The sequence below is a fragment of the Rousettus aegyptiacus genome, unplaced genomic scaffold (genome assembly GCF_014176215.1).
Source record: "Rousettus aegyptiacus isolate mRouAeg1 unplaced genomic scaffold, mRouAeg1.p scaffold_m13_p_3, whole genome shotgun sequence".
Taxonomy (NCBI): Eukaryota; Metazoa; Chordata; class Mammalia; order Chiroptera; family Pteropodidae; genus Rousettus; species Rousettus aegyptiacus.
In genome coordinates, this window is record NW_023416306.1 from 1,419,006 (window position 1) to 1,446,733 (window position 27,728).

Below are 27,728 nucleotides of genomic sequence, written 5' to 3' on the forward strand. Positions count from 1 at the left end.
TAGAATTAATTTACTGCCACTTGGTCCAGCCGTCAAGGCCCGTTGTCGCCGTGCTGCCTTCATCACAGTGGCAGCAGGCCTGGTGCCGTCTTCTGTAAAGACCACAGTGTGAGCGCATCGTCATCCCCGATTTGCCATCAGAAAGAGGATGCGCCTGGCTCCCCCCGGGGCTGGTGCTGGGTGTGCCACACTCCGTCCTCGGTGTGACCAGGCGTTGGCAGTCCCAGCCTGGCGCATCTCGGTTCCCTTCAGCCCACTAGCCTTTTGGGGCTCCCACCTGCTTCTCGCCATCATGCGTCAGGAGAGCTGATCCTCGAGGTCACGGTGGTGAAGTCACTCAGTGAAGTGTGTGGCCCGTGTCCCCCGGGCGGTGTGAGTTGCTAGTTGCCAGTAGAGGAGACAGTGGGATTGCGGGCCAGCTGGGATGCTGCGAGTCGCACGTCGTTATTAATGGCCCTTCTGTCCTCCGAGCGTACTGAACGTGCGAGTCATGCTCACGTGGTCATCTTTTCCTTGGCTCAGATAACATCCCCGAGGACCTCAGGGACCCCTTTTACATCGACCAATATGAGCAGGAGCACATCAAACCCCCTGTCATCAAGCTCCTGCTGTCCAGCGAGCTTTACTGTCGCGTCTGCAGCCTCATCCTGAAAGGGGACCAGGCGGCCACCTTACAGGGACACCAGTCTGTCATCCAGGCCCTGTCGCGGAAAGGGATTTACGTGATGGAGAGCGACGACACCCCCGTGACGGACCCTGACCTCAGCCATGCGCCCATAAAGATGGTGAGTGTCCCGTGCGCCTCCCCCCCCCCCCAGTGTGTCATGTGCATTTTCGGGGGGCAGGTGACAGCCCCTGGTACAGTGGGCACTTATGTGGTGCTCCGGCCTGTCAGCCTATCACGTTGGCTGCACAGAGGCGGCAGAGGTGGCCTGCTGCTTCAGGCGCAGGATGGTGTGGGCACGAGTGTCCAGCAGCCCGCGGAGCTTTGAGTGTGGCGGTCTCCTGAGTTCTGCGTCACTGAGTTGTGACTGTTTTGGAACGTGGGGGAAAGAGCAGCTCCCTGCCAGCTGTCTAGTCGTGAGTGCCCTGAAAGCCGAGGTTAAGTCGAGGCACGCTCGCAGGGGTGGGGAGCAGACTTTCTGCAGATGTCACGATGTATGTGCGGGGTCCGCTCTCACACTGTTTCACGTGCATCTTGTAAGTATTTTTGTGCCCAAAGTAACAGATGCCTTCACCTCCCCTAAGCACCCCCTCCCCGTCTTTCTCTGACAGCCGTCCCGCCGATGGGACCTTTCCAGACCTTTCTGGGCCTAGGCCATCTTTGATGCTTCCCGCATTGCTTTTGTTTGGGCGGCTCACTGGCGTTTCACGCTGTTGTTTTTTTACTCTTAGACTTTGCGGATGATATGCTGTGGGTCAAGAGGATGATTCTCAGATTCTAGAAAGAAGTGGTTCGAAGGCCTGGTATAGTTCTAGTGTGCAGAGCTCCTGGGGGTCCCCAAGGGCCTGCTGGTGGCTATGTGACCTCTGGTACACACGTGCCCTTCCCGACCCCCCACACAAACCTTCACTCACAGCCCTAAAGCAAACTTTCCCCCCGCCCCTGCCCGGAGTTGTCAGGGAGATGAGCAGGACGGAGACCGCCACACTCCAGGGCACCGGGCTGGGCCACCCCAAGGGGAGTGACATGCAGATTCGGCCTCCTTGTCTCCTCACGTGGGGAGAAGAGGAAGAACAGCGTCTGAGCCGGTTCTTTGTGTGGAGCCGGTGGAGGCGGCGGGCGGGCAACTCCCATGGCTCTGCTTGCAGAGTGCCCACATGGCGATGGTGGACGCCCTCATGATGGCCTACACTGTGGAGATGATCAGCATCGAGAAGGTGGTGGCCAGCGTCAAGCGCTTCTCCACATTCAGCGCCTCGAAAGAGCTGCCGTACGACCTGGAGGACGCCATGGTGTTCTGGGTGAACAAGGTGAGCACATCTGGGTGTCCGGTCGTCACCCTCCCAGAGCGGCACCCTCCCCGGCGTCAGGCTGGGACCCAGGCGTCTGTGTCGAGGAGGCCCTGCTGTAGTGAGAACACAACAGGACGGACAGGTGTCCCGAGCACGGGAGCAGGGCGTGAGCGGGCCGCGGCCGGCGCGCAGTCGGACACGCGGGCGTGTGTGCGGTCGAGGTGAGGACACTGCTTTTATTTTGACCTGAAGCACCTAAGTGCATTAAAGAAGTTCTCAATCTCAGACGGTATTTCGATTGAGAGAAATTATATCTTGAACGCCGTTTTTTCATTTTACAGTTAGGAGCTTACCGTGTAGTCTCTTACATGATTCTTTTATATAAAGAATGGTTATTTTTAGTGGTGTGTGATTGGTTGTAGGGTTACTTCACCAAAGCCTTTCGGTTATTAAGCCTTCTTATTTGCAAAAAGGTGTTCAGTTAGGGACGCTTTGCTAATAAATTCTGCGATCCAGTTTGCACGTGTGTTTACAACGCGCGGGCTTCGTGAGGCACGAGAAGAAAGTCGGCGATGGGCGTTGTCGGCCGAGCCGGGCCGCCGCGGGCGTGCCACTCCCTGCAAGGGCCTCCCCGTCGCGGGGACAGCGAGGCTGAGTCAGGTGCACGGCGACTGCCCTTGGTCTCTGCCTGGATGCGGGTATGGGGACATAGTGGACGGTGTGCTGTCCACATCAAGAGGACGTCGCTCAGGTCTAGGAAGAGATGGCAGCAAGGCCTGGCAGTGGCTGGGGGACCACCGGGTCCTGGTGTGGACGCAGAGGCCTGCAGTGCTCAGACGGTCGCCCCCTGGCGGTGGGCAGCCTCCCTTGCTCGTCAGGAACACTGTGGAATGGCGCTCAGGACAGCCGCGCCCGCCCGGGAGCCTGCCTCTGTGTGGCAGTTCCGCTGTGGCCAGATGTCCACGTTTTAACTTTTCCTTTTACAACTTTTATTGATTTTTTTCCCCTTCTAAAATGCCTTGGTTATTCTAGAAAATTTAGAAAACATAGATGAGTGAACAGAACAAAATATAAATGCTCCATAAGCTTACCACCTATAAGCATGATGTTTGATGTAAATTCTCGTGATTATTATTTATTGGGTGTACTGTATAGACCTGTAAACGTGGTTGCAGGCTTCCTAGGCATCGAGTCGGTGGAGGTTTGCATTTGGCAGGGGCCATGACTCCCCTCCAGAGGGCAGAGGGCGTGGGGCACCCCCGCCTGCCATGGCCGCACCCTGCACAGCCATCTCTGTGGATGGCCCGCACTGTTCTGGTCCACTCCTTCCTGGCAGGCAGTGGTCGTGGGCAATTTAGCTGAGTTTCGTTTTTAAAGGCTTTTGATTGATTTTTGCCAAATTTTTTATCATAAGGATTGTACTTTTTTTCTGGTTGTTAGTTCGTGGAGGTGTCATTTTCTGTGTCTTCCCATATATTGGATATTATTTAAAAATATTTGTCAATTTGAAAGGTGAAAAATAGTGTCTTTTATTTTTTTATTCACTGGTCAAGTTGCAGTTTAAAAAATAGATTAAATACATCAGTATGGCGATTCCTCCAAAAATTAAAAATAGAGCTGCTGCAGGACCCCACAATTCCACCCGTGGGTGTTTATCCGAAGAAAACAAAACACTAATTTAAAAAGATATCACCACCACCCGCTCATGTTCATTGCAGCATTATTTGCAATAGCCAAGATGTGGAAGCAGCCGAGGGGTCCACTGATGCGCGGGTAGGAAGATGTGCGCATACGTGTGCAGGAATATCATGCAGCCATCATAAAGAAGGGGGTCAGGTCGTTCACAGCAGCGTGGATGGTCCTGGAGGGTATTATGCTAAGTGAAGTAAGTAAGACAGAGAAAGACAAATACCATATAATTTCACTGACGTGTGAAATCTAAAAAAAAAAAAAATCATGGATGAACAAACCAGAAACAGGCCCATAGTTAGAAAGAATAAGCCAATAGTGGCCAAAGGGGAGCGAGTGAGAGGCTGGGTGAAATAAAAACATAGAGTCTGTGTCAGGCTAGTTATCTTTTGGTAAATTGCTCGCTCGTTTCTTCTGGGAGGGTTCCCTTCCCCTCCCACCCCACCCCCGGCCTGATCAAGGCTCTCGTGTGTTAAGAGTGTTACCCATTTGCTGAACTTCTGTAAATGCTTCTGGGAATGCTTGCCTCTGCGTGCCTGTGCGCTCGGCTGATGCGCGGACGGTCTCTGTGTGGTCCGGCGGCATCACCGTCGCCTTCCCGCTTGAGTTCTGGTTCTTCACCATCACACTGCAAAGAAACACAGTCCCTGTCGGCTTCGGTCTGTCTCCGGCTGACACTGCCTTCTGACTCTGCGATGATGAGCGTTGGGGACTCAGCTCATGGAGCCTGGACCCCTCCCGTCCCCACCATTCTGCCGCGTTCACGGGGACCACTGGGGCAGATCTGCAGTTGGCCGCGACCCTGCACTGAGTCACTAGGTACGAGGCGACGGGGCTGAGTTCCCTCCGTCCCCACGCCACTCCCCTGCTGTCAGCGCTCACTTCGGGTTGCGGCCCTGTTTCCCCTTCGCCCAGGATTTATAGTTTTATTCAGTGTCTTCCTGGTTTCGCTATTTCCTTAGCATTTCCACGTGACTCTCAGTCCCTTCCGTAGTAGACGTTCCGCCCCGTGGACTCAGGTGTCGGCTGAGCTGCGCTCGGACCCGAGGCCCTGCCGCCCTCGCCCTCCGTGGCGATCTCCCCAGTGCACTCTCAGGTGTCACGGGCGCGCGTGGGCAGTCCCCGCCTTCACGGGGCTCCGCTCAGTGTGCGTTCCGGTGCGGGATGCGGCCCACACTCTGCATTGCAAGGACCGCTCCCAGGGAGGTGTCCCGAAGCTCCCCCGCAGCTCTGCGTTCCTGCCGTGTCCACTCGGGACTCTGACACCTGCAGAGCTGCAGCCGCCCCTGAACGCTGGCCCGCCTGAGGGTCCGTGCAGCCGGAGGACCGCTCTCCGGTGGCAGGTCTTTGACGCCTGCTAGGGTCCGAGTTCTGCGTGACGCTTTGATCATCGAGGCCGTTTCCAAGGTTCCTGCCGCGTGTGCGCCCCCGAGCACAGGTCTCAGCGCTCCACCCGTCCCAGCCTCGTTCCACCTGCGGGGTTGTCATGGGCGCGCTGCCTTTTCGTGTTGGACTGCGCGTGGGGGCTCTCATCGCTTCAGTAACCGCAGTCAGAGTCGCCTGTCAGGTGACCGCTGAGTCTTTCTGCTCTGCGTGGCATCGCGGCCGGGGCTGGCCTTCCCCTGGCGAGATGGCAGGCGTCCTGCACACCTTTCCCTGGGATTTGCCTTCAGGACCGTTTGCCTCCACGCCAGACTGCCCACCTGCCACCCCTCCGGGCCTGCATCTCTGGGGGGGCGGGGGTGCGCACTGAAGGTGCTTTGTGTTTTCCCAATTGGGGCGCTTCTAAACCGTCAGGCACCGGGTGGGGGGGCCCGGCCCGCAAGCTGCCATCCAGATGCCCCGTCCTGTGTGTGCGGCAGGCTGCTCTCCGTCCCGGGTCCTGGAGTGTCGCCGTGAGCCACTGTGCTGTGGCGCTGTTTACGTTTTATCGATTCCCAGCCAGTCAGGTTAGTCTTTTTTTTTTTTTTTTTTTTAAAAAAAGAAAGCCCAGCTTTACTGATAACATGATTTACATGGAATAAGGGGACCCAGTTCCTTGAGTTTCTGACGTGACTCTGTCCAGCGTTCACAGTCGAGGCGGCACTTCCTGCGCCTCTGCGTCAGCCCCGCCCGGCACAAAGAGCGGCTGGTTTGCTCGCTTCACTAGAGGTTAGTTTTGCCTCTTCCAGGTTTTGATAAAAATGGATCTGTATGGTATGTGCCCTTTGTGTCCGGCTTCTTTTGCTGAATGAAATGTTTAAAATGGAATCATGTCATTGCATCTTTCAGTAGTTTAGTTCTTTTTACACTCAGGATTCTCTTGAATGAATAGACCTGTTGGTGGACAGGTGAATGCCTCCAGTTTTTGCCTGTTATGAATAAAGCTGCGAAGAACATTTGTGTGCAAGTCTTGACGTGCAGGTATATTTTCATTTCTTTGACTAAAGACCCAGGAGTGGTATTTACTTACCACATGCCAGGTCATGTGATAAAGTATGTATTTAACTTTAGAAGAACCTGCCAAAATACTTTCCAACGGGATCGCACCATTTTAACCTCCCGCTAGCCGGGGCAGCGAGCCCCAGCCGCCCAGCCCTTTCGCCAGCGCCCGTGGCGCTGTCCAGGTCTCTCCCCTTCAGCGGGGCGTGTGGACGCGTAGCCGTGTCCTGCTGTCGTTTGGCCTAGCGTCTCCCTAACGACCGAAGGTGTTTGGATTCAGGTGTTAGGTGTCAGCGCAAATATTTTGCCCCGATTTTAATGAGGTGGTTTCTCTTCGTGAACTATAGGAATTTTTTTTTTAAATATATATATTTAGGAATCAAGTGCTTTGTTGTATATATGTTCTTGTATTTATAGTTCTGGTGTCAGGGTCATGCTGGCCTCAGAACATGAGTTGGGAAATATTTCCACTATTTCGTGAAGTAGTTTGTGTGTGATTAGTATTATTTTGTCCTTAAATCTTGGATGGAATCATGGCCCAAAGTCTTCTTAGTGGGAAGGTTTTAATTATGAATTTAATTTCTTTAGTGTACATGTAAAGTATTTAGGTTTTTCTATTTAGTTGTGTGCCAATTTGGTAACTGGTGGCGTTCAGGGAATGTCTCAGCTTTATTTAAATTGTTAAATTTGTTAGCACAGGAGATCGTGATATTTCTTTACTATTCTTCAGCGTATGTGTGATCTGTATGATGTCCTCTTCTGTTCTCTGCTTCTGGTTTTTATCGATTTCTTCTTTTGTTTTTCATTTAATTTTTCCTCTTGCCTTTGTTATCTTTTTTCTACTTTAGGTTTAATTTGTTCTCTTTTCTACTTTAAGGTAGAAAGTTAGTTCTTTAAATCTTTTCTTCCTTCCTTATGGATGGTGGAGAGTGGTTAACGCCTCTAAGCCACGCCTTCCACGTTTTCCCGTGTTGTGGTTTCCTTATTCTTAAAATATTTTGTTTCACTTGTTTTATCATTGAGTTGTCAAGAAGTTTGTAGAGTAGTTCCCGAATATTTGGGGGAGGGGATGGTTCTAGATCTTTCCGTGCGTGGACTTCTCGTCGTGTCGTCTGAGGACATACTCTGACTCCGGTCCTTCTGAGCCTTTGGAGACGCGTGTGAGGGTGTCTGCTCGTGCAGGCGTCTCTCGCACACGTGGGCGTGACAGCGCTGCGCTGCGTGGGGCGGAGGGCCTGTGTGCGCCAGTTCACAGGGTTGTCGGTGTCAGGCCTGGCGTCTCTGGCCACCGTTCGGTGACTGGAAGCAGAGGTGGCGTCTCCAGGTAGAACTTGGTCTGTTTTACCTTTTCTCACGTCACTCTTATGCTTTGCTTTGTGTGTTTCAGTCTGTTGTTACATTTCCACACTTACAGGATTTTTATGTCTTCCTGACGAATTAACCCTGCTGTCATTGGGAAAGGTCTGTGTTCGTCACAGGTGACAACCCTCGTCCCAGACGCCTGCCTCGTTTAATGTCAGCGCGGCTGCTCCAGTGTTCTTACGGCCAGTGTGTCCGTGGCATAGCTCTCCCCTTCCTTTTATGTTCAACGTCTTGTTGTCGTCCTCAAAAGTGGGTGTCCTGTGGGTGCCGTAGCTAGTCTTGCTGCTTTCTTCACTCTGACAGTCGGGGCCTTCTCGTCAGAGGGTTGCGACCAGTCACATCCAGTGTGATGGTCAAGCTGTCCGGGTGTTACCATCTTGTCTGCTTTTGATTTAGCTCCTTTTTCCTCCTCTTCCGGCGTATTTCGGCTTGGGTGTTTTTCGGTAGTCCATCTCACCTCGTGTTTTTTAGGGGGCTGCTTCCGGGTTTTCAGCGTGCATCTTCAGGTTGCCGTGCTCTGCCCTCAGGAAGCAACCCCGTTTCACGAGAAATGTCAGAAACGCCCTCTCCCTTCCGGTCTTGGTGCTACTCTTGTCACTCACTTTGTCACAGAGCAGGTGCGTTACTTCGCCTTTAGCGGGCATCGTCGCACGTGATTGAACAGAGAGTGACGTCCGTCCCCATCGTTAACTTTCTGTTGCTCTTCATGCCTTTGTACAGGTCCCGTTCTCAAACTTTTTGATCTCCGGAACCCTTTACACCCTTAAATCACGGCGGACCCCAAGTAATTAAAAAAATTAATCCATCGATGTTAAATGCAAGAAAATTTTGAAATATTGGTTAATTTACTAAAAAAAGTAACTCATTTCATGTTAATATAATGTATTTCATATAAAAGGAAACTATTATCCGTAACAAAAAGTGATATTTTTGAAAGTTTCTTTACTATCCGACTCACTGGCAGACAGCTGGGTTCTCTTACCTGCTTTTAATTTAATCTGTTGCAATATGTTGTTTTTACTGAAGTTTGTGAAGAAAATCTGGCTTCATATGATATGTAGTTAGAAGAGGGAATAGTATTTCATAATCTTTTCAGATAATTATGCACATCTTTTTTTGATTCTACATCAAAACTTGACAAGCGGTAGTTTCTCAAAGGTTAATTGCGATGTAGAATTTGAAAACATCATCAATTAACTTTTTAAAAAATTGTGGTGTAATTTGCATGCTAGATAACGTTCACTGTTTCAAGTGTGCAGTCACTGGGTTTTCACGTGGCCGCCGGGGCGGGCAGCTGTGACCACGCATTCCAGACGCATTCGCCACGCCTGGCAGGAAGCGCTGCCCGCGTGAGCGCCCGCGCGCCGCCGGCCGGCTCTGCCGTTCAGCAGCGCCGCAGCGCCCAGCTCTCCTCGGTGTCGCGGCGTCTCTCGGTGCCTCGGTCCTCTCCGGGGCTGAACCACGCTCCGTGGCGGGGCCCGGCCGCATCGTGTTTATCCGTTCCTCTGCCGGTCTGGGGCTGCGTCCACGCTTCGGCGGCCGTGATGCGGCTGTGACCCTTGGTGTACAGTTTTTGTGGGGGTGCGTTTCCATTCTACTTGGGTCCGTGTCTAGGAGCGGAGGGGCTGGGTCACGTGGTCACCGTGTTTCTCTTTCTGAAGAACGGGCACTGTCCCTCAGCAGCGGCTCCCGTTCCCACCACCCTCGCTGCCCTTGGTGTACTGGAGGGTGTGCCGTGGTGCCTCCCTGTGCCTTAGGGCCACCCGTCCCTGGTGGCGAGTGACAGGGAGCCTCTTGCATGTGCACGTTGGCTGTTCGTAGGTCTTTGGGGAGATGTCTGCTCGGGCCCCTCGCCCGTTGTAAAATTGGATTGCTTGTCCTGTCGTCGTCGTGAGGGTGCCTTCGCCGACCCTCGCACTAGACCGGTGAACTTTTTGCGCTCTGCTCTGTTCAAGTCCGTTCTTCTTTCTTGCCTTCTTCCTGCCCTTTTGCTCGCCCATGATTTTGTAACGTCACACATTGGCCATTTGGAAAGTTGTTTCACTGAGTCGTACAGATTTTCACAGTGTCGTCACCTTTCATGATACGGCATCAAGAATTGCATTCGTTCGTAGCGCCCTCTTCTAATCAGAAGAGCCTCTCTGTATTAGGAAGCTACCTAGCTTAATTTTCTGAAGAATTTTTTTAAATTTCTAATATTTTACATGAAAAATTTCAACATGCGGAAAAGTCTAGTTACACAAAAAACACCCATGTACCCACCACCTGGATTTTATAATTCACATTATACAGTGTTCACTTTATCATTTGTCCATCTGTTTATCTGTCTTCGAATTCATTTAGTGTGGATTTATCTATGTCAAATTTTCTTTTGTCCTTTTAAAAAACAATTTTTCTACCTTCTTGGTTTGAATTGCACGAGTTCACACGTCTGTATTCTCGTGTAGTGATGAGAGATTTAGTTCTGTGCTTTTTCGTTACATGACAGCTTTGCCCACGTCCCTGTGAGCACCAGCGGGTGTTTGTCTCCACAGTATTATTTTATAATTACAGTTTTGATTTCGTCTTTGACTTGGCGATTCCGGGAGAGGTGCCTCAGTGTTACTCTCGTGCGGTCAGGGAGCGTGTGAGCACTGTTAGGCCCTGCGGTGGGATCCCGCAGACCGTTCGGACGGGCCGGCGCCGTGGGCACCGTGGGCATGAGGCGAAGCACGCCCTGGCACCAGGGGCCCGGGGCACCTCCTGGCACAGCAGCCCGCCAGGCGCTGCCCGCCGTCACAGGCCCCGCGGAAGCCCCTTGTTTCTGCGCACGTAGCCGGCCTAGACGACGCCTGCGTCTGAGTCGGGGTTAAGGTGGAGTGGGGCCTAGGTGGGGGGTGGGCACCAGGGTCGGGAAGCGGGTGCCTTTCTAACGCGCCTGTTCTCCTCCTTTAGGTCAATCTTAAAATGCGAGAGATAACGGAGAAGGAAGTCAAGGTGAAACAGCAGCTGCTGGAGAGCCCGGCGCATCAGAAGGTACGGGCGGGGCCGCGCGGCTCCGCGCTTCCCGCTGCTCGCTCCTCGTGTCCTCTCGTGGGCGGGAGCGAGTCTCCTGCACCCCCAGTCCGAGGCGGTGGGCACGGCGGCTCACTGACCTCCCTCCCTGTCTACGGGGACCCTTGTGGGACCCGGGTGGGGGGCTGAGGGCGATGTTGAGGGGCATCGGGAAGCCCAAGAGGACGGGAGGCCCAGGGGACTCGGAGTTGGCTTGTAGAAGTCAGCAAGTGAGGAGGACGCCGCGTACTGCCAAAGGCACCCAGCAGCCCCGCACTGCCCGCGAGGTCCAGGAGCCTGGCGCCGGCGCTGGGGACCCCGCGTGGGTGGGCGGGGGAGCGGCGTTGCGGGCCTGGAGGCGCAGCGCGGCCGCTTCCGTCCTGTCTTCCCCCGACGCTGCGGGGTTTCTGTCCGTGCCCGAATCTGCCCCCGGAACGCACGCACGTGCCCCGTCTGCGGCCTCCCCACTCGCGTGCCCCCTCTCATTCCTCCTCTGTCCTCGGATGGGCACAGGTGACGCGCTGAGCCACCCTGCCAGGTGCAGTTGGCGTCTTTCCTTTTGGGGGACCAGCTGGTACCAAGTTCCTGGAGTGTTCTTTGCTCCCGCAGAGGCTAGTGTTGTAGAGGTGCCCGTGATCTTCCACAGTGGTCATCTGATGACACGAATGTCCGGGCTCACGGGCACTGGACAGAGCTTAGCTCTTGGGACGCCGCGTGGGGGCGGGCGTCGTGTCCGCGCCTGCCCGGCCCCGCCCGCTGACTCTCCTCTCCTGCCTTCCTCCCGCTTCCCGAGCAGCCTCCCTCCAAGTGGTACTGGAAGCTGGTGCCCGTAAGTGGACTCCGCGCGCCAGCCGCCATCCCGACGCCACCCGTCGCGGTCACTCGCTTCCATTAAAAACCGCTTGCACCTGAATGTGTTTCGTTAACTGTCCTGCTCGGTATCGTCACTCTGTGCAGCACGAGCGATGACCCGACATTACGGCATTCTGGGCTTCCGAGTCTCATTTCACAGGCCACACACACACCGTTTGGTTTTGCCAGTTTCCTGTGTAATGTCAACAGATAGTGTTTTGTGTTTCTCATGGACACTGAGTTCCTCTCTGAGTGACAAAGGAGAATGTCAGTGACAAGATCCGTTCATTCTGTGTTCGGACAGACACCAGAAGGACCGGTAGAGGAGCGCCCGAGTTAGTCTTCCTGTTTGTCCTTTTTAATGTTACCTGCCTAGTGGTGACATTCAGCGAGCCAGCGCTTAGTGTCATGTGGATGGTCTGAAAAGGTGATGCACCTTGCGAAAGGGCGCTGCTCAGGGAAGGCGTCTGTCCCCAGTGCCTGCTCCTGGAGCCGGAGCCCTCCTGCTGCCCGCCTGCACGGGTGGGGAGGGGGCCGTCCCCTCGTCCCTCAGGAGAGCGTCTGAGTCAGCTCGGCAGGACTTTGGAATCCGAGTGAACCTTTTCCCATAAAGAGACACCGAGGAGGCGGTGGACTTGGTCCCTCAGTCCCCGCCGTGCCCCACGCGTCCCACGAGGGAAGCGAGAGGGCGTGTGTTAAAACGAAGGTCTGGGGCGCAGGTCGTCTGCAGGCTTTGCTCGCTGCCCAGTTCTTCAGTGTGACGTTCGGTCCCGTACCCTCGGCGGCCCCGGCTGTGAGCTGGTGGCATCTGCCTGGCAGCCAGTAGATGAGTTTGCCTCTCTGAAATGTGTTAGCAGAGGAAGCAGTTTTATGAGTATTTACACGCCTGTTAACTTTTTGAATCCCGAGGGCTAAAGAGCTAAATGTTGGAATAGTTCCTTGCTTTAGTGAGGATGTAGTGAAAAATTCGGCTGTCGTATAAGAAGTAAGGAGTCAGATGAGAGTTTTATAGAAACTGAAAAATGTGGCTAAGAGCTGGGACCCTCCAGGCTCCCTTTCAGTAGCTGGTGACCATGGCAGTGGGGCCACAGCGACCGGCAGACAGGCTGGCGAGGGTGGGCAGAGAAAGGTCTGGGCAGGTCGGGCGTTCTCCGGTTTCCCCTTAGCGCCCGACAGCCAGGAGGCCGACAGCTGGCTGGAAGGTCGCCCACAAGCTCCTGGGCCCGGCGGTTCGGGGTTTGCCCTGATTTTAAACTCACACCATCCATCTTCAGTCGAGAAACCATCTGCTTTCCTGCATGCCGTGCTCGCTCGCCCTGTGTGTGTGTGTGTGTGTGTGTGTGTGTGTGTGTCCGTGCGCGCGGACGCTGGCCTGGCGGCCCCTGCGCTCGCATGCTGGAGCCGCGGCCCTGCGTGGCGGGTGGGCGCGTCTGCGCATGGCCCGCACTGTGGCCGAGAAACAAGTTAAAGTCTGCGGCCCGCAGAGTTCAGTGACATGAAATGAGCTTAGTCTTCATTTCAAAAGCACGTGTAAGAAACGTTCCGTGGTGAACACCAGTGTTGACGACCCTGCACTGTGCACAACGGAGACAAATTTACACTCTAGATTGCCGGGGGACGGCTTCTGCGGGAAGTGTCTGTGCAACTTCAGGAACCCCGCAGTGATCCGTGTGGACTGCTGGCTTCACCCTCTAGCCAGGCTTGTGTATTTTCCTCCCCTGGAGAAAATGCCATTTTTAAAAGCTGTTTTGTGAATGTTAATGGAAAAAAGGGTACAGCAGGATGATTGGGACAGCGCCTGCACGGAGCGTCCTTTCCCTAGTGGCCTGTGCGTCCGCGCACTCCTAAACGGACACCCAGCTACGGGCCGGCGCTGGGGGGCTGGGGCAGCTCAGAGCCCCGTGCCCGTGGCCGCCTCTGAAGGCCAAGTACGGAGACGCGTAGTCGTGTGTCTTCTCTGGCGCCTTGCATGGGTTCAGTTTCCTGAGGCTTCGTTGCATTTATTAGAGGGGCTGCTTGATGCATCATGTGATGTTTTGTCTAACCTGGTTTCAGAAATTTCTCTAACGATACATTAATGCCATTTTGCATTTTTTTTAATGGCCAGGGTTAATGCTGATAATACTGAGAAAAGAAACTAACTTGGAGTCTCTCAAGCATGGGCATGCTCGCCGTTTAACTTGTTTCTCGTTCGTCTGTGCCGGCTTTTGGTGGTGTGGCCGTGCCCGCTGCCTCTCCTCCTGTCTGTGCCGTGGCACGGGGCGCTGTGGACAGAGGCAGCCTGGCGTCAGCAGCAGCTCATTGCTGTCCCCAGTGTAGCCATGAGGCTTCGTTCCCTGGACCTTGAAGCTTTCCCACGTAATCGCGGCTGTTCTGAGCCTTGTCCAGAGGACAGTTCACTCTAGACCTGGCCTCTGCCCGCGCCGCGGGTGGGAGCGAAGCGCGCGTTCCACGTAGAGACTGTTTCCTCGTCACCCGCAGGTGCGCTATCGCCGAGAGCACCTGTCCACGAGGCAGCCGCCCTTCTTCCCGCTGCTGGAGGACTTGATGAGAGACGGCAGCGACGGGGCCGCGCTCCTGGCCGTGGTCCACTACTACTGCCCCGAGCACATGAGGCTGGACGGTGAGTGCGGAGCCCGCCCTCGCGGCGCAGGCCGGGCAGACGGCCGTGAGGGAACCGGGCCCTTCAGAGCCCCCGGGACGCGAGCCCCTGGCGGGAACGTGGAGGGCGACGCGCTCGCACCCAGGCTGCGTCTCACCCGATGGCGGAGCGGGACTCCGAGGTGTTGGGGTGACGCGTTAGGTATTTGCGACAGGTGCTTCTTAAGTCTCAGAATGGCGAGGGCTCTGTCCGTCCTGCGATGATCGGTTCGAAACCCCCGGGACTTGGCTTGGGGGCGGGAAACGGGTGCAGCACGTGGCCTGTCCACCTGCCGCACGTGACCGGGCTCCTGAGCGATGCCGGCGTGTGTCTGCGCGGCGCCCCCAGCCTGACGGTGGGCCGGGGATGTGGGCGGGGCCGTGCACGGCACCGTCTGTCCAGAGGCTGCGGGAACAGGAGTCCTGATTCGGGTTTTGCTGAGCATCCCTCTTTCTGAGGGAGGGAGGCACGGGCCGAGAGGAGGCTGCCCCACTCGTGAAACCTTAGACTCCGCCCGGGGTCGCTGAGCCGATGGTCCTGCTCCAGCTACAGGTGCGCTGAGTGATGCAGTTTTTATAGAAAAAACAGTTTTAAAATGCGTAGCTGAACTTGAGAGAAGGAGCAGTCTCGGCTTCCAGGAGAGGGTCTTTATCTTCGAGGGAAAACTGGTGATTGACACCTGGTTGCCCCAGGGCCTGTTGGGGTGTTCATATGGCCTTGGGGCTGTGCGTGGTTGGGAGCCGCAACCGGGACCTGGAAGGGACTAGGAGACTCCACCTGCTGGCCAGGAAGGAAGCAGGGCGCTCGACAGATGCCCGTGGTCCTCGGGGTGCAGGCAGAGCCTTCCACGCGGATGGGGGCACCAGGCTGCATCGCCGTGGGAGGGGGTGCAGGGTAGGGTACTCTGCCCACGTGGCACGGGCTGGGGGGTTTGGGCAAACCGGGTCCAGGACTCGTGAAACTGAAGGGCCCCGGCAGAGTGTCACTGTGCAGGAGGACACCCCCACCCAGGGCACGCCGACACCCAGGGAGCCCCCCGCCGGAGCGAGGGCCCGGGGCAAGGCAGAGCCCCACAAGGGAACGGCGCTCCCCAGGGCCGGCTGATACAGTGGACAGGGTTGGCACCAAGATATCGGTGACGGGGGACATTGGGACAAGAACGCAGTGCTTAATGTGACAAAGACAAAAAGAAACGAACCGCGAGAAGGACGAGGGGGGCGGCGTGAGCGCTTCCTGCGCCCTCAGCGCCGGGTTTCGTTTTCACCCCTTCCATCCCCTCTGCATTCGGGGCGTTTCCTCAGGTCCACCTGCGGGTCACCGACCCACTTGGTTCTTGCTCAGGTGTAGCGTGCGCGCTTCTGTAGCCCTCAGGGATCGTAAGACAGCACGACGTGGATCACGTGTGGCAGTGAAAACCCACGGGGGCGACGGCGTTGGAGCGCGTCACGTCCAATCGCAGGACGTCAAAACAGGCTTTTAAAGGACAGAATTACAGGGAGACGCGAACAGAGCCACACACGTAACGAACCGAAGAGGCGGGTCGGTGAAGCCTGCACGGATGAGTAAGGCACGGAAGCTTCGAGCCAGGGTTAGCGCGGCCGGTCCAGTGCACCAGCCGCGATGGAGCACGCTCTTTCGAAGTAACTAAAGATGGACGCGTTTACAAAAAACGGGCTTAATACCGCAGAAGAAACCTCAACAGATCAAAGAATTGACAGTTTCCCTGCAACGCAGTGGGACGAGAAGCCAGTGACAGAAAGCCGCAACCTCGTCCTCCGCCCCTTTGACGTTCTTAACGCTTAGAAACCACAGAAGGTCTCTGCAGTCGAAGCAGAAACCGCGTGGCGTTGTCTAGTGTGCACTCCACGCACCGGGTTTTTACCAGCGTCGCTCACCGGTACAGCCATCTGAAGTCGCGTCTGGGACAAGCTGGTAGGAATTCGAAGAATCAGATCTGCGACTCTGTGACTGACGTCCATGCCAGAACTGGCGGGGCACAACTCAGGTGGCCGACGAAGGGACACGCAGCCCCGGCGTGCATTCTGGAAGAGAAGGTGTTTTACAATTAAAGAGCGAGCCTGCTCTCTGCACGTCAGGGGGCCAAGGCCGCGGCCACAGCCGAAGAAAGTGGGAGGAGGGAGCCAGGTGGTTTCCCGTGTCGTCCTGTCGAAGTCACTCCTGCTATGGGAGGAGGACCAGGGTTGCAGACCCTGCTCAGGGAGCTGGAACCCTTCCGGCCTGACCAGTGAGCACCCAGTGGGGAAGGGGCGCAGAGAAGCCAGGCTCACTCCGGGGGCCCTGGAAAGGCTCCAAGAGATACACAATGGACCAGGGACGTTCCGAAGACATGGGACACCCTGGCGGCTTGGCAGGGGCTCTTGGAAAGTCGGGCTGGAGAGCAGCGAGAGCCCAGGTCCCTTTTCCCCTCTCAGGCAGGGACGACACATCCCTGCACACCCTCAGGAGATGTGTGTGGGGGGGTGCTCTTGGGGGAAACTGAGCCAGACCTCACACATAGAGAGGCAGGGACAAGGTACTGCATGGAAATCAGGGCTTTGTGGAAAATTCTTCATCCCGGCAGGTGAGCGTGGTCCTCCTCCCTGTCTGCCCACCCCAGTTCGCCTGTGTCCCTTACGTGGCTCCACAGCGCTCACCTGCCTGCGGGGACTGGGGACCGGTCCTGCTCTGCAAAAGGTGGCCTCAGGCGAAGACCCACAGCCACTGCATCTGTCCTCCACGACACAGCTTGCTCCTTTCCCAGTTGCCACAAAGCCTGCTAAGTGCCTCCCTTTTCACTCTGGGCGACCACACGTCCCCTGACACTGGAGGGAAGCCACCCACCTAAATGAGAAGCCAGATCAGCAGGCCCGAGGAGCAGGAGCAGACCCTGGCGCTTAGCTCACGGGGCCTCTGCTCAGAGCCGGCTGCTGGGAGAGGACACAGGCCGACTGCGGAGCAGGTGTGGCACCTCCCCGGGCTGGGCTCCGTGTGCCACGGGCTTACAGAAGGGAGTTCGCTGAGTGCGGGTGACGGGAAGAGTCAGGCCCGCCCCGTGGCCGGCATGGTGGATGACGGGCCACAGCGGGGCACGTGGCGGAAGCTCCAGAGCTCCAGGACAGAGCAGAGGTGAGTCCCCTCCCTCACGCAGGACAGCAGCTCTCGTGCCCCCCAGTCCGGGGGACAGTGGTTCCCCCCCGGTACCTGACCATTGGGAAGCGCCCGGCCAGGAAGGTGGGGCGGCGGCCTTCCTGAGCAGGTGCGGGGCACCCCACAGGCGCACCCCACACACAGGCCCAGAGGGGCAGGTGGGCTGCCCAGCGCAGAGGGGAAGGGGGTTCAGACAAGGGCGTGAAAAATGAGGGGGATCCGAGATCCCGCAAAAACGGAAGTTGGACGCCGGTGAGAACAGACGCAGCCTGGCTGCGGAAGTCGGGCGCAGACCCCGCTGGATCTGAGGACGCTCACTGCCCTCGGGCTCCGCAGGAGCCACCCGGGCCCTCGCCACCCTCCTCCCTGGCTGTAGATGCCACGTCCTCCAGGGGCGGGCGGGGCGGAGGGTTGTGCCCAGCCAGAGGCGGAGGGTGGAGGGCAGGTCCCTGTTAGGCCGGGCAGAGAATTGGTGTTTTTCTCAATAAGCTTTTAAATACTATTTGGCTTTTAAAAGACTTGATGTACTTTAGCAAAGTGAAAATTAATTCAATGTTTTTAGGTAAATTCAATAGCAGAAATTATTAGAGAATTTAGACATTTTAAATGTCCAAAAGTAAAAACGTTGTTTCAAAGGATTATTAAAATAGACCTTCCTCTGGAAGGATTAAAAAAAATGGCAAGAATAAAGAACCTCGTCGTGGAGAGGGTTCAGTCCAGATGCAGGGGACACTAACCCAAACACCGAGGGAGTCCCGAGGGCGCTGTCACGCGGTCGGCGTGCGGGGTGCGGTGGGCAGCCCTGGTTGAGTTCCCGCACCCACGAAGCGCACCTCGGTAGACCCCTAACTGCGAGACGAAGGGACTCGGCTTTCAGAGCGTGCCCACAGACTGGCTGCGTGCCGGGCGCTTTGTCAGCTCTCGAGGGGTCGACAGCCCCGTGTGACAAGGACTGCCCTGGAGGGGCCGCCAGGTGTCTGAGACGGTGACTCCCCGTGCAGGCACAGCACAGGCCACGTCCCTCGCCGCTGGGCCGGAAACCCCACCAAGGCGCTGGGCGCGGGGATCAGGCATCAGAGCACCTCCTCCAGGGGGGTGGCGGCAGGGCTCAGCGGTCTGTCACCTGTTCACTGCCCACGTGTCACGGACGTGCTCGGGTGGTGGTGACCACTCTGACCCCATGGAGGTTCTCGCCCAGACGGCCGCAGCTGCAGTTCTGCACGAGGCTCAGCCCTGGGCGTCCGCTGGACGGCTCTGTCGTCCGCCCCGCGCCCCGGTGTTGGCGTGTGGACGCTTTGGACCCCATTCATAATGCTTGGAAATAAAGTCAACAGAAAAGGTGGCGACTGCTGGAAAGAGCTGTTACTTCCCGTGGCGGCTGGGAGAAAACAGACCAAGGCGCCGGGGGTCCGTGCGAAAACGGTAATTTTCCCATCATCTGTAGAAACTTGTTGCCAGTTCAGTGAATCATCGCTTTGTTATAAAAATTGACAAGGAATGTGAAAATTCGCGTGTAAGAGTACAGGCCAAAGAGACAAAGTTAATGTTTTGTAGCATTTTATTTTGATAAAAGTTTAAGTTTGCAGAGGAACGTACAAGGAAGTCCTGAACCCTTTAACCCAGATTTCCACGTCACTCCGTTTTGTCACATTAGTGTTCGCAAGGCCCTCGGAGAACAGGGCATTCTCGTGCGGCAGGGGCCCGGAAGGCCAGCGGTGGCCCCAGGCGGCCCAGGGATGCCTCTGCCGGCAGCCCCGTCCAGGCTCGCCCGCCACAGCCGCCGGCTCGGGCTTCCTGTGATCGCGCCCCACTCCCAGCCCACCTTTGTCTTTCTTGACCGTGGCATTTTCAGAGTAGGTCGTTCAGTTTGTTGAACGTCCCTTGTTTGTCCAATGTGTCCTGATTAGATTCAGGGCATGCATTTTCTGTGCAAATGCCCCAGAAGTGATGCGTCTTCCCAGTGCTTCCGGTTGGCATGATGGCAGTGCACCCAGTATTGATGACACCAGCTTTGGTCACTTGGTTCAGATGACACGTGATGGGCTTCTCCCCTCTGGGATCCCTGTTTTTGCTTTCTGATCGACTGGCGACTTGGGAGTTCGCATGCAGCGCTCCCCGCTGCCGCCGGCGACCGTCGGTAGTTTCGGACGTGGCCTCCCCGCTGCGCGTATCGGCATCCTGTCGTAAGGGAGAACTTTCTCGTGCTTGTTCACACGTCGCTTTGTATCCGGGTGGCCTCTCACGGGTTCGTATTTTACTCACAGACATAACTCAACACGCGTCTGTCGCTGAGATCGTCCCCCATTCAGGCAGGTCGATTCTGCAGAAAAGAACGTGGCTACTCTCCGTGCAAAGACCGAGCGCTGTGGCTCGCTGTCCGCTGCGCCAGTGTGGCCGGGTCCCGGACGAGCCGCGCGGAGATGCCGTACAGTGCCCCCTCCAGGGAACCCAGTGCCTGGGGCCTGGCCAGCTCAGAAAGGGGACAGATGGCCGGCCATCTCTGTGGGGGAGTGCAGTGCGACCGCATCCCACACGAGGCAGACACCTGCCGTGTGTGCCAGAGCTAACGTTGAGAAGTGAAACTTAAGAACTTTGAGTAGACGATATAGAAGAATATTTTTTGACATTGGTATTGGGATGGATTACTTAAATTACAAAAAAGCACGAATAATAGAAAAGATTCTTGTATTGAACTGTAGTAAAATTCAGACTGGCGGTGACACAGGAACATCCTAAGCAAAATCAAGTGATGAACTGTGTCCACTTTGAAGTACGTGCAACAAACATAAGTCAACAAAGGACCAGCACACGGTCCTTTCGTAACCAGAAAGCATGAGGAGTTCCCACGGATCAGTGAAGAACAAGACGCACGACCCGGCCGCACAGCAGGACCAGGCTTTGCGGAAGGAGAGGCCAGGAGTGGAGGCTCCCGTCGCGGGGGGCACGCGCGTCCGGCCTCTGAGGCTCCGGCCTGCGGTGAGGGGCGCTCCTCCGGAAATGGGAGCGCGCAGGTTGGCGGTCGCCGGTGGAAACCACTGCCGTGCAGCCGCCGATGCGAGTGGCGGGGCTTGTGCGCGTCCCGCGGGCCTGGTGGAGGCGGTGCTGACGGTGGACGGCTCAGCTGTCACACGTGCGAAGGCCGAGGCGGCCGTGTCCCGGCTACGGACACAGACCGCAGACCAAGGGCACTGGGAAGCGACCCACGCGGATGTCGAGCAGCTTTCGGGGCGCGTTGCCCGGTGTGGGGGTGGGCAGTGGGGGGCTGGGCTCCCACACCACACAGACGGCCAGGTGCTTGTTAGCGGAAGAAAGCCGGACAGGAAGCAGAGAGGGGTGCAGCCGACGCCCGCCGACGTTGCGTCTGGGCCCGAGGCGCCTGTGGGTCTGAGCCTCATATTTGTCCTATTCCCTGATCAGAATTTTTAAAAAGAAACGTTTCTTAGCAGTGGAGATGTGCAGTCTCTCAGTGCATGACGGGCTTCTGAGCAGTCCCAGCGTGGGGCCGTGCCCAGGACGGCTCGTGTGAGTCTGGGACTACAGATCTGATGGCCGCGCTGCTGACCCTCGGAAGTGGCCTCTTCCTGGAACTCGCGTGACTTCAGTGACTTCTCAAACCCCTTTGCCATCTACCTATCTATTTACAGGCAGAATTAACTTTTGTCTTTAATACAGCTACTTCTTAGTTTTGAGCTGTGTCTGCTGGTTCCCCCAAGCACTCACACTCAAGAGGTGGTGTTTTCATGGCCCAGGTGGGGTGTGCCAGTTAAGGGTCTGGCACCCGGCGAGCAGCCTAAAATGGGAAATTGTCTTGCCGGATGCTCACAGCCAGCAGTCCCTGCCTCTGTCGTGGACGGAGACCCAGCTAAGCCCCATCTTCTGAATCCTGTGATTCGTAGTATTTCTGTATCATTCCCTGGGTAAGCCCGGCCTTTCTTATTCTACCCCTCACCCCTTCGTGGAGATAACCTCGCACCAGGATACCTGACACGGTGGGGGAGACTTGGTTAACTATCGACTAGCTTTATGCAGCAAGTCCTTTTATAAACTGAAGGGTGACTGTCACTGCCCGTTTTCGAAGCCCAGTCTTAAAACGTCAGGTAATTTCTGCTATGCTTTTAAGATGTTAACAGTTGCATTTGGATCCTGGACGTTTCTCAGATCTTTTTCTCCAGTTTTTGTTCTTTGTTTACTGTTGTAATACTCATTATAAAGTTCTTATCTGTTTAAACGTCACCAGTATCTTCGTTTAAAATGTTTTTGGTTCAGAATTCGTGTACGTATGCGCGCCCCTTGCGAAGCAGTGTCTTTACAGTAAACTGTAGTTTTCTTTTTGTTTGTCAGACATATGCTTGAAGGAGGTCACGTCGGTGGCTGACAGTCTGTATAACATTCGGCTTCTGAGGGAATTCTCAAACGAGTATCTTAACAAATGCTTTTATCTCACCTTAGAAGACATGCTGTACGCGCCCTTGGTGTTGAAGGTAATGATGAATTATTAAACACACATTTTCAAAGCGACGCGTGAATCAGCTGCTCAGCGTGTCCTTGGTGTTTTGTTTTTTCTTTCAGCCCAACATCATGGTTTTCATTGCCGAACTCTTCTGGTGGTTTGAGAACGTCCGGCCAGATTTTGTTCAGCCCCGGGACGTTCAGGAGCTGAAAGACGGTGAGCGACCAGCCGCGGGAGACAGACAGCCGTCTCCCCCGAGGGTTTCCAGGACTCAGAGGTGTCCTTCCGAGCGTTTTACACAGTGGCCTTTCTGCTTAGGTGGTTCCTTTTGGGACTGGAGACCTGTGTCGTGTCTCAGCTGCCTGTCAGGCTCTTCCACGTGGTCCTCGGCAGGCACTCTGGGAGCCTTCTCAGCGGCCCGGCCCTGGGCTGCGGGACCGGAAGCCCAGGGTGGCAGGGGCCGGCGACTCCGAGGCAGGGGCTGCAGCCACACTCCAGTACACGTTCTTGAGTCTGCTGTCTGTTAACCAGCCTGGGGCTTTTCCTCCGTGCGCGGCCCTTCAGGGGTCCCCACGTGGCTGCAGATAGGGGCCAGAAGGCTGCTGCCGCGTGGTGGCCTGTGACCCGTGGCTCGAGCCTGCACGAGCTCAGTCTGAGGGCCTCTTTCGTCTGATGAGTTGCTGATGGGTGAGCTCACCCGCGGGCAGTTTTGGATGTGTGGTCACTAGTCGTCGGTGAGCTGGCTGTGCCCAGGGCACAGGGCTGCATGTGAAGGGTGCGGGTCCATGCAGCAGGCAGCGTGGCCCCGCTCCAGAGTCCCGGCTGCTGCTCCGCGCTCCTCCCGCTGGTGCCTCGGAGCCCGTGGGCCTTTCTCCCACTGACTGCTGTCGTGAGGGTGCTGCTGGCCCCGCGGCCCAGCCTGCAAAGGAGCCCATGCTGGGCGTCCCCCTCAGAGCCGCCGTGCCGTCTGGCTGGAGGTTGCTCCAGGTGCGCAGTCTGCTGCCTCCAGGCCCTCCTCCGTGGGCACAGCTGTGCTGCAGAGGAATCCGTGCTTTGCTTTGGGTGGGTCGACCAGAGCGGCCCGGGCTTCACGTGGAGATGCGGGACTTCCCTTTGCGTCCGTCAGGGGAGCCCGATGGGGTCAGCACCGGTTCTCAGCGACATTTGGGCCGTGCTCAGGCCCCGAGTATCGATGCCGACTCGGACCCGCGTCCCGCAGTCTGCCCCATCTGGTGTCCCGCTGATGTGATCTAAATAACGTGACCGTTTGTAAAATTTCTGTTCTGTAGCTAAAACAGCGTCACATCAAAAGAGCAGTCGGCCTCCTGTCCCCATCTCCAACGCCACCAAGCGGAGCTTCCGCGGTGGCCCCACAGCGGCCAGCCCGGCCGAGCCACAGCCCCCCACTCCGCTGCCGGCCGAGGGCGGCCACCGGCACCACCTGCACCCCGAAGAGCCTGACCATCTGTAAGTCTCTGCGCCTAGAGTTGAGTCGCGGTCCTGTGTCTCTCTTCTTGTTTCAGTTTTAGTTGACGTCATTTTTCTGTGAGTGGTGATAGGGGCACCAGAGAGCGGGCGTGGCCCCGCCCCTCCCCGGGGGCGGGGCAGGGTGACCGGACCTGCATGCTGGAATGCCTCCTTACAGTCTGAGTCCCGAGTAGTCAGTACGTGGTCCCCGCGTTGCAGTTTTTTGGTTATTTATCCCAAGTCTGAAGTTCTCGGTACTGTTTTAGTTCATTTTTGTAATAGTTTTTCCCAAAGAATTTGTGAATTTCTCACAGATTAGTATGGATTCATGATGGTCTCTGGTTTCTTTTGCATTTGCTTTTGTGCTAAACGCGCTTTTCCCTCCTGCCCGTTTCATTTAGGGGGAGAGGGGCTTCTGCCTTTAGCCCATCACATCCTCTGCTGCCACTGAGGCAGAAGCAGCAGAAGACCGCGCCCGGCGAGGACGCGCCCGGTACGAGCGCCGCGCCCTCCGTGCCCCTCCCGCGCGCGTCTCCACGGAGTTCCCAAAGCAGACGCGCGCCCCGCGTTGTAGTAACTCAGTTAAGACCGTGACAGGGCGTTTTCCAGTTTGTATTCATGCGCCTTGGAACGTGTAGTGGAAACATCGTTAAAACCTACTAAGTTACGGGAAGCATGCAGAAAGTCGCTGGGTTGTACTTGAGTCAGAACTTACGTGTATTAATTATTTTACTTCCCGTTTTGGACCGATCGCAATTGAATTACCCATTGTTTACTATTGACACTGAAAATTGTGTCGTTGGGATGATCTGCTCTCCTCGAGCAGTCTGGTGTGAGTTACGGTGCATTTCCTTGAGAAATGGTTATTGTGCTGACGTGAAGCGGGTTCCCTGACGCCGAGCGTGCTCGCCACTTCGCCCGCCTGCAGGTCAGCGGCACCGCTCCAGTTCTTTGACCCGAGTGGACGGTCAGCCACGGGGAGCAGCAGTAGCATGGCCGGAAAAAAGGAACAGGTAAACTGCCTACACTCCAAATAAGTTTCAGTTCGAAACGTTCCTTAGACTCATAGCAGTGCTCCCGCTGTGGCCCAGGCCCCCCGGGGCTCGCCGAGCCCTTCCGAGGAGTCCAGGGGTGTTTCTGCGTCCCATGCCCCTCTCCCGAGCAGAGGGCATTGCGACTTCAGGGGTCGCAGCAGCTCGAATCAGAGGCAGAGGTGGGAGCCCGGCCGGGCCTGGGAGGAGAGATTCGCTGAAGTGAGGAGAGATGCCGCCCTTCGCGCTGTTACCCTTTTTGTCTTAGAAAGTAGATCGTTTTTCCCGTAGTGCGATTTTAATCAGTGTTTTTAAAGTGCCTTAGCTTTAATTTCTGGTGTGATGAATGTTGATTAATACTGTGTAAGTAAAAGCTCTTTGGAGTCCTCAGTCATGTTTAAGGGTGTAAGTGGGTCCCGGGAGCACAGCGTTGGAGACTCGCCTCCGCCCTCTCCCCCGTCGCTCACACCCGTGCTCCCTTTTCATAACCGGCGCTGCCGCCTCGCTGCTGGAGCCGCCCCTCGGGGCGACGGCGGCGCGTCCGGCGGCTTCTCTCCCACGCTGCAGGCCTGCGTCCCAGCCGGCACCCTTCGCTCTGCACCATGCTGCGAGCGGCGACGCGGACCCCGGCTCCGGCGACAGCGTCAGCCTGGCCCGCTCCATCAGCAAGGACAGCCTGGCCTCCAACGTCGTTAGCCTGACCCCACAGAACCAGCCGCACCCCACGGCCCCGAAGACCAACGGGAAAAGCCTCCTGAACAACGTCGACATCGAGGACGAGGACGAAGAGCTTGTGGCCATCATCAGAACGGACGGGGCTCCGCATGGCGGGGACCGGGGCCTGACGGCAGGGGCCAGGTCTCCCCAGAGGCTGGCGGACACCTCAGGCAGTAAGCCTGACAGTTTCTTCTTAGAGCCATTGATGCCGGCCGTGCTGCGGCCAGCCAAAGAGAAGCAGGCAGTCACCAAGGAGGATGAGTACGGAGAGGGGCGGCCGAGAGGTGGCCCGTCCAGGAGGCCTGGCGAGGGCCACCCACCTCTGGGGCGGAGGAAGGCGCCCAGCAGCCACGTCAGTCGTGACCTGACCAGGACTTTCACCCCGATCTCCTGCTCAGAACTGCCCGCAGGCTTGGCCCCTGCGCCCACTGAGGTGGGGGAGGTGCACGGCGGGCCGCTGGCCGGCGGCAGGTTTGAGCCGTCGACTCAGGGGCAGCCTGCCGACGGCTTCTTTCTCCACGTGGCCAGAGCTGACGAGGACGCGGAGGGCCGGCTCTATGTTAGCTGCGCAAGAAGCCCGCTCGCTCGGGACCCGGAGCCGTGGGCCGTCCTGAGGCAGGACTCTGACTCGGACGTCGCGGACCTCGAGGATGCTGAGCACGATTTTGTTGGCGACGCCCACCCCATGCTCCTTGCCAGGTACGTTGGCGAGGAGGAGTCGGCCAAGCTGCAGGAGGACATGAAGGTGAAGGAGCACGAGGACAAGGACGGCGCCAGCGGCCGCTCCAGCCCTTGCCTGAGCACGGTCTCGCAGGTCAGCAGCGTGTCCGTGGCCAGTGGCAGCGTCAAGATGACCAGCTTCGCGGAAAGGAAGTTCCAGCGGCTCAACAGCTACGAGGCCAAGTCCAGCACGAGCAGCTCCCAGAAGACGACACCCGATGCGTCGGAGAGCTCCCCGGCCCCGCTGACCACATGGAAGCAGCGCAGGGAGCAGAGCCCCGGCCGGCAGAGCAGGGACCACGCCAGCCTCCTGGCGTCCGAGCTCGTGCAGCTGCACATGCAGCTGGAGGAGAAGCGGCGGGCCATCGAGGCGCAGAAGAAGAAGATGGAGGCCTTGTCCGCGCGGCAGCGGCTCAAGCTGGGAAAGGCGGCGTTCCTGCACGTGGTCAAGAAGGGCAAGGCCGAGACGGCGCCCCAGCCGCTGAGGCCGGAGCGTGCGGCACGGGAGTGCGCTCAGCTCGACAGCGAGGATGGCGGTGGCGGCGTGTCCAAGACGGAGGAGTTTCTGCTGAAGGAAGAGGGGCGAGAAGGTCTCCGCGAGTCCCCAGACGTGGACAGAGGAAGCCCGGCCCCCCTCCCGCCTCACAAGCCGAAGGGGTCGGCCGCCCTGCACGAGCTGGGGGACAACGGCGCGCTGTCTGCCGCGCTCCTGGCAGACGCTGGTGAGGTGGTGGACCTGGGCGAGTGCGACCTGTCCATCGAGAAGCTCAACGAGACTATCAGCACGCTGCAGCAGGCCATCCTGAAGATTTCTCAGCAGCAGGAGCAGCTGCTCATGAAGTCCCCCACGGTGCCAGCTCCTGCTTCCAAAAGCAGCTCCCAGGACCACAGAGTCAAGGCGTCCATCCACTTTGTCGAGCCGCTCTCCCCGACTGGGATGACGGGTCACCGCAAAGCCCCCCGCCTCGGTCAGGGTCGCAATTCCCGCCCAGGAAGACCCGCTGAGCTGAAGGTTGTGAAGGACAGGCCGCAGGGGGCCTCTCGCAGCAAGACCCCAACCCCCAGCGTGGAGGCCCTCCCTCACTTGCGGCCCGCCGCGCCTCGGACGCCGTCCGACCCAGCCTGGGACGGCGTGGCCGATGGTGGGAGTGACACCGACGAGAAGAGCTTCCTCGACAGCTACCGGCTCCATGCCGAAAGCAACCAGCGAGCGCTCGTCCTGTCCTCGCCCAAAGACACGAACATCCTGTCGGAGCAGATGAGCCTCAGAGAGGCCCTGGAGAGCGGCGTGAAGGAGGCGGGGCTCAGCGCCCCCGCGGTCTCAGGAAAGGAGGATGTCCCCGTGGACGGGCCCCCGAGGAGCAAAGCCAGCCTCATTGAAGTGGACCTGTCGGACCTGAAGGCCCCTGACGAGGACGGGCAGACGGAGGGCCCCGAGAGCTCGGCGGATCTCGGCAGCGAGGCCGATCAGAAGCTGGGGGTCGGCTTCTTCTTCAAGGTAAAGCGCTGGTGGTGGTGTGTCCCGCCATGCTACCCCAGTCGTGAGGGCGTGACCAGGGGCACGATTCAGAGCAGGGCCCGGGGACATGTCAGGGGTTCTGCCCAGAGCAGCACAGGTGGCACCTGCCGGCGAGCGTGGCCCCAAGACGCTAATGTCATGTGATTTGTGTGGGTCCTGAATATTGGGGGTTTTTTTTATGGTTTTCCAATCATTTTAAAATGTAAAAATGGTCTTAGCTCCTAGGCTCTCCAAAACAGGTGTTGCATTGGATTCAGCCTTTGGACCAAAGTTTGCTGAATCCGTTGCAGAGTGGATGGCTGCAAAAACCATACAGGACATTTTTGTTTCTATTTGTGCCTTAATTGTCATTTCTCTTAGGGAAAAGAGAAAAATTAGTTGTGAGAACTCCTTTTCTGTTTTCACAATGTCATCTTTTCTGGCAGTATGAAGGGGGAGACGTACTATAGAATAATCAGGTTTATTTTAGCAAAAGATGCTTTTCTTTGCTGCCCGTGCATTTTAAACGTGCAGCCGAGGGGTCCGTCGGCCGCTAGCCCGCGCGGTGGAAACGCGTGTCGCTTTCGAGGTGAGCTGGACGCCGTGCAGGCCTTGGGAAGTCGACAGGCTTTTCGAATGGCGCGGAGTCTTTTCCGTGTGTTTCAGTGTCGTGAGATGGGCTCACTCGTCAGTTGGAAGGGGGCGAGACGGTCCCTGGCCTGTGCTCTGGCCGCACCCCGTCTG

The 27,728-nt window shown here is 57.1% G+C and overlaps 1 protein-coding gene across 4 annotated transcripts in view; it reads left to right on the forward strand.

Moving 5' to 3' along the window:
- CAMSAP1 (calmodulin regulated spectrin associated protein 1) overlaps positions 1-27,728 on the forward strand; it is a 49,432-nt gene that overhangs the window by 15,865 nt on the left and 5,839 nt on the right. For 2 of the 4 annotated variants that reach the window (XM_036238937.1, XM_036238938.1), the window contains exons 3-13: positions 523-785; positions 1,813-1,974; positions 10,363-10,443; positions 11,258-11,290; positions 13,795-13,936; positions 21,443-21,582; positions 21,671-21,767; positions 22,841-23,018; positions 23,420-23,511; positions 23,947-24,031; positions 24,617-26,984. In XM_036238937.1, the coding sequence (XP_036094830.1) occupies positions 523-785; positions 1,813-1,974; positions 10,363-10,443; positions 11,258-11,290; positions 13,795-13,936; positions 21,443-21,582; positions 21,671-21,767; positions 22,841-23,018; positions 23,420-23,511; positions 23,947-24,031; positions 24,617-26,984 (3,641 nt within the window). The remainder of the gene's footprint in view (positions 1-522; positions 786-1,812; positions 1,975-10,362; positions 10,444-11,257; positions 11,291-13,794; positions 13,937-21,442; positions 21,583-21,670; positions 21,768-22,840; positions 23,019-23,419; positions 23,512-23,946; positions 24,032-24,616; positions 26,985-27,728) is intronic. The other 2 variants (XM_036238939.1, XM_036238940.1) reach the window with 1 other exon arrangement.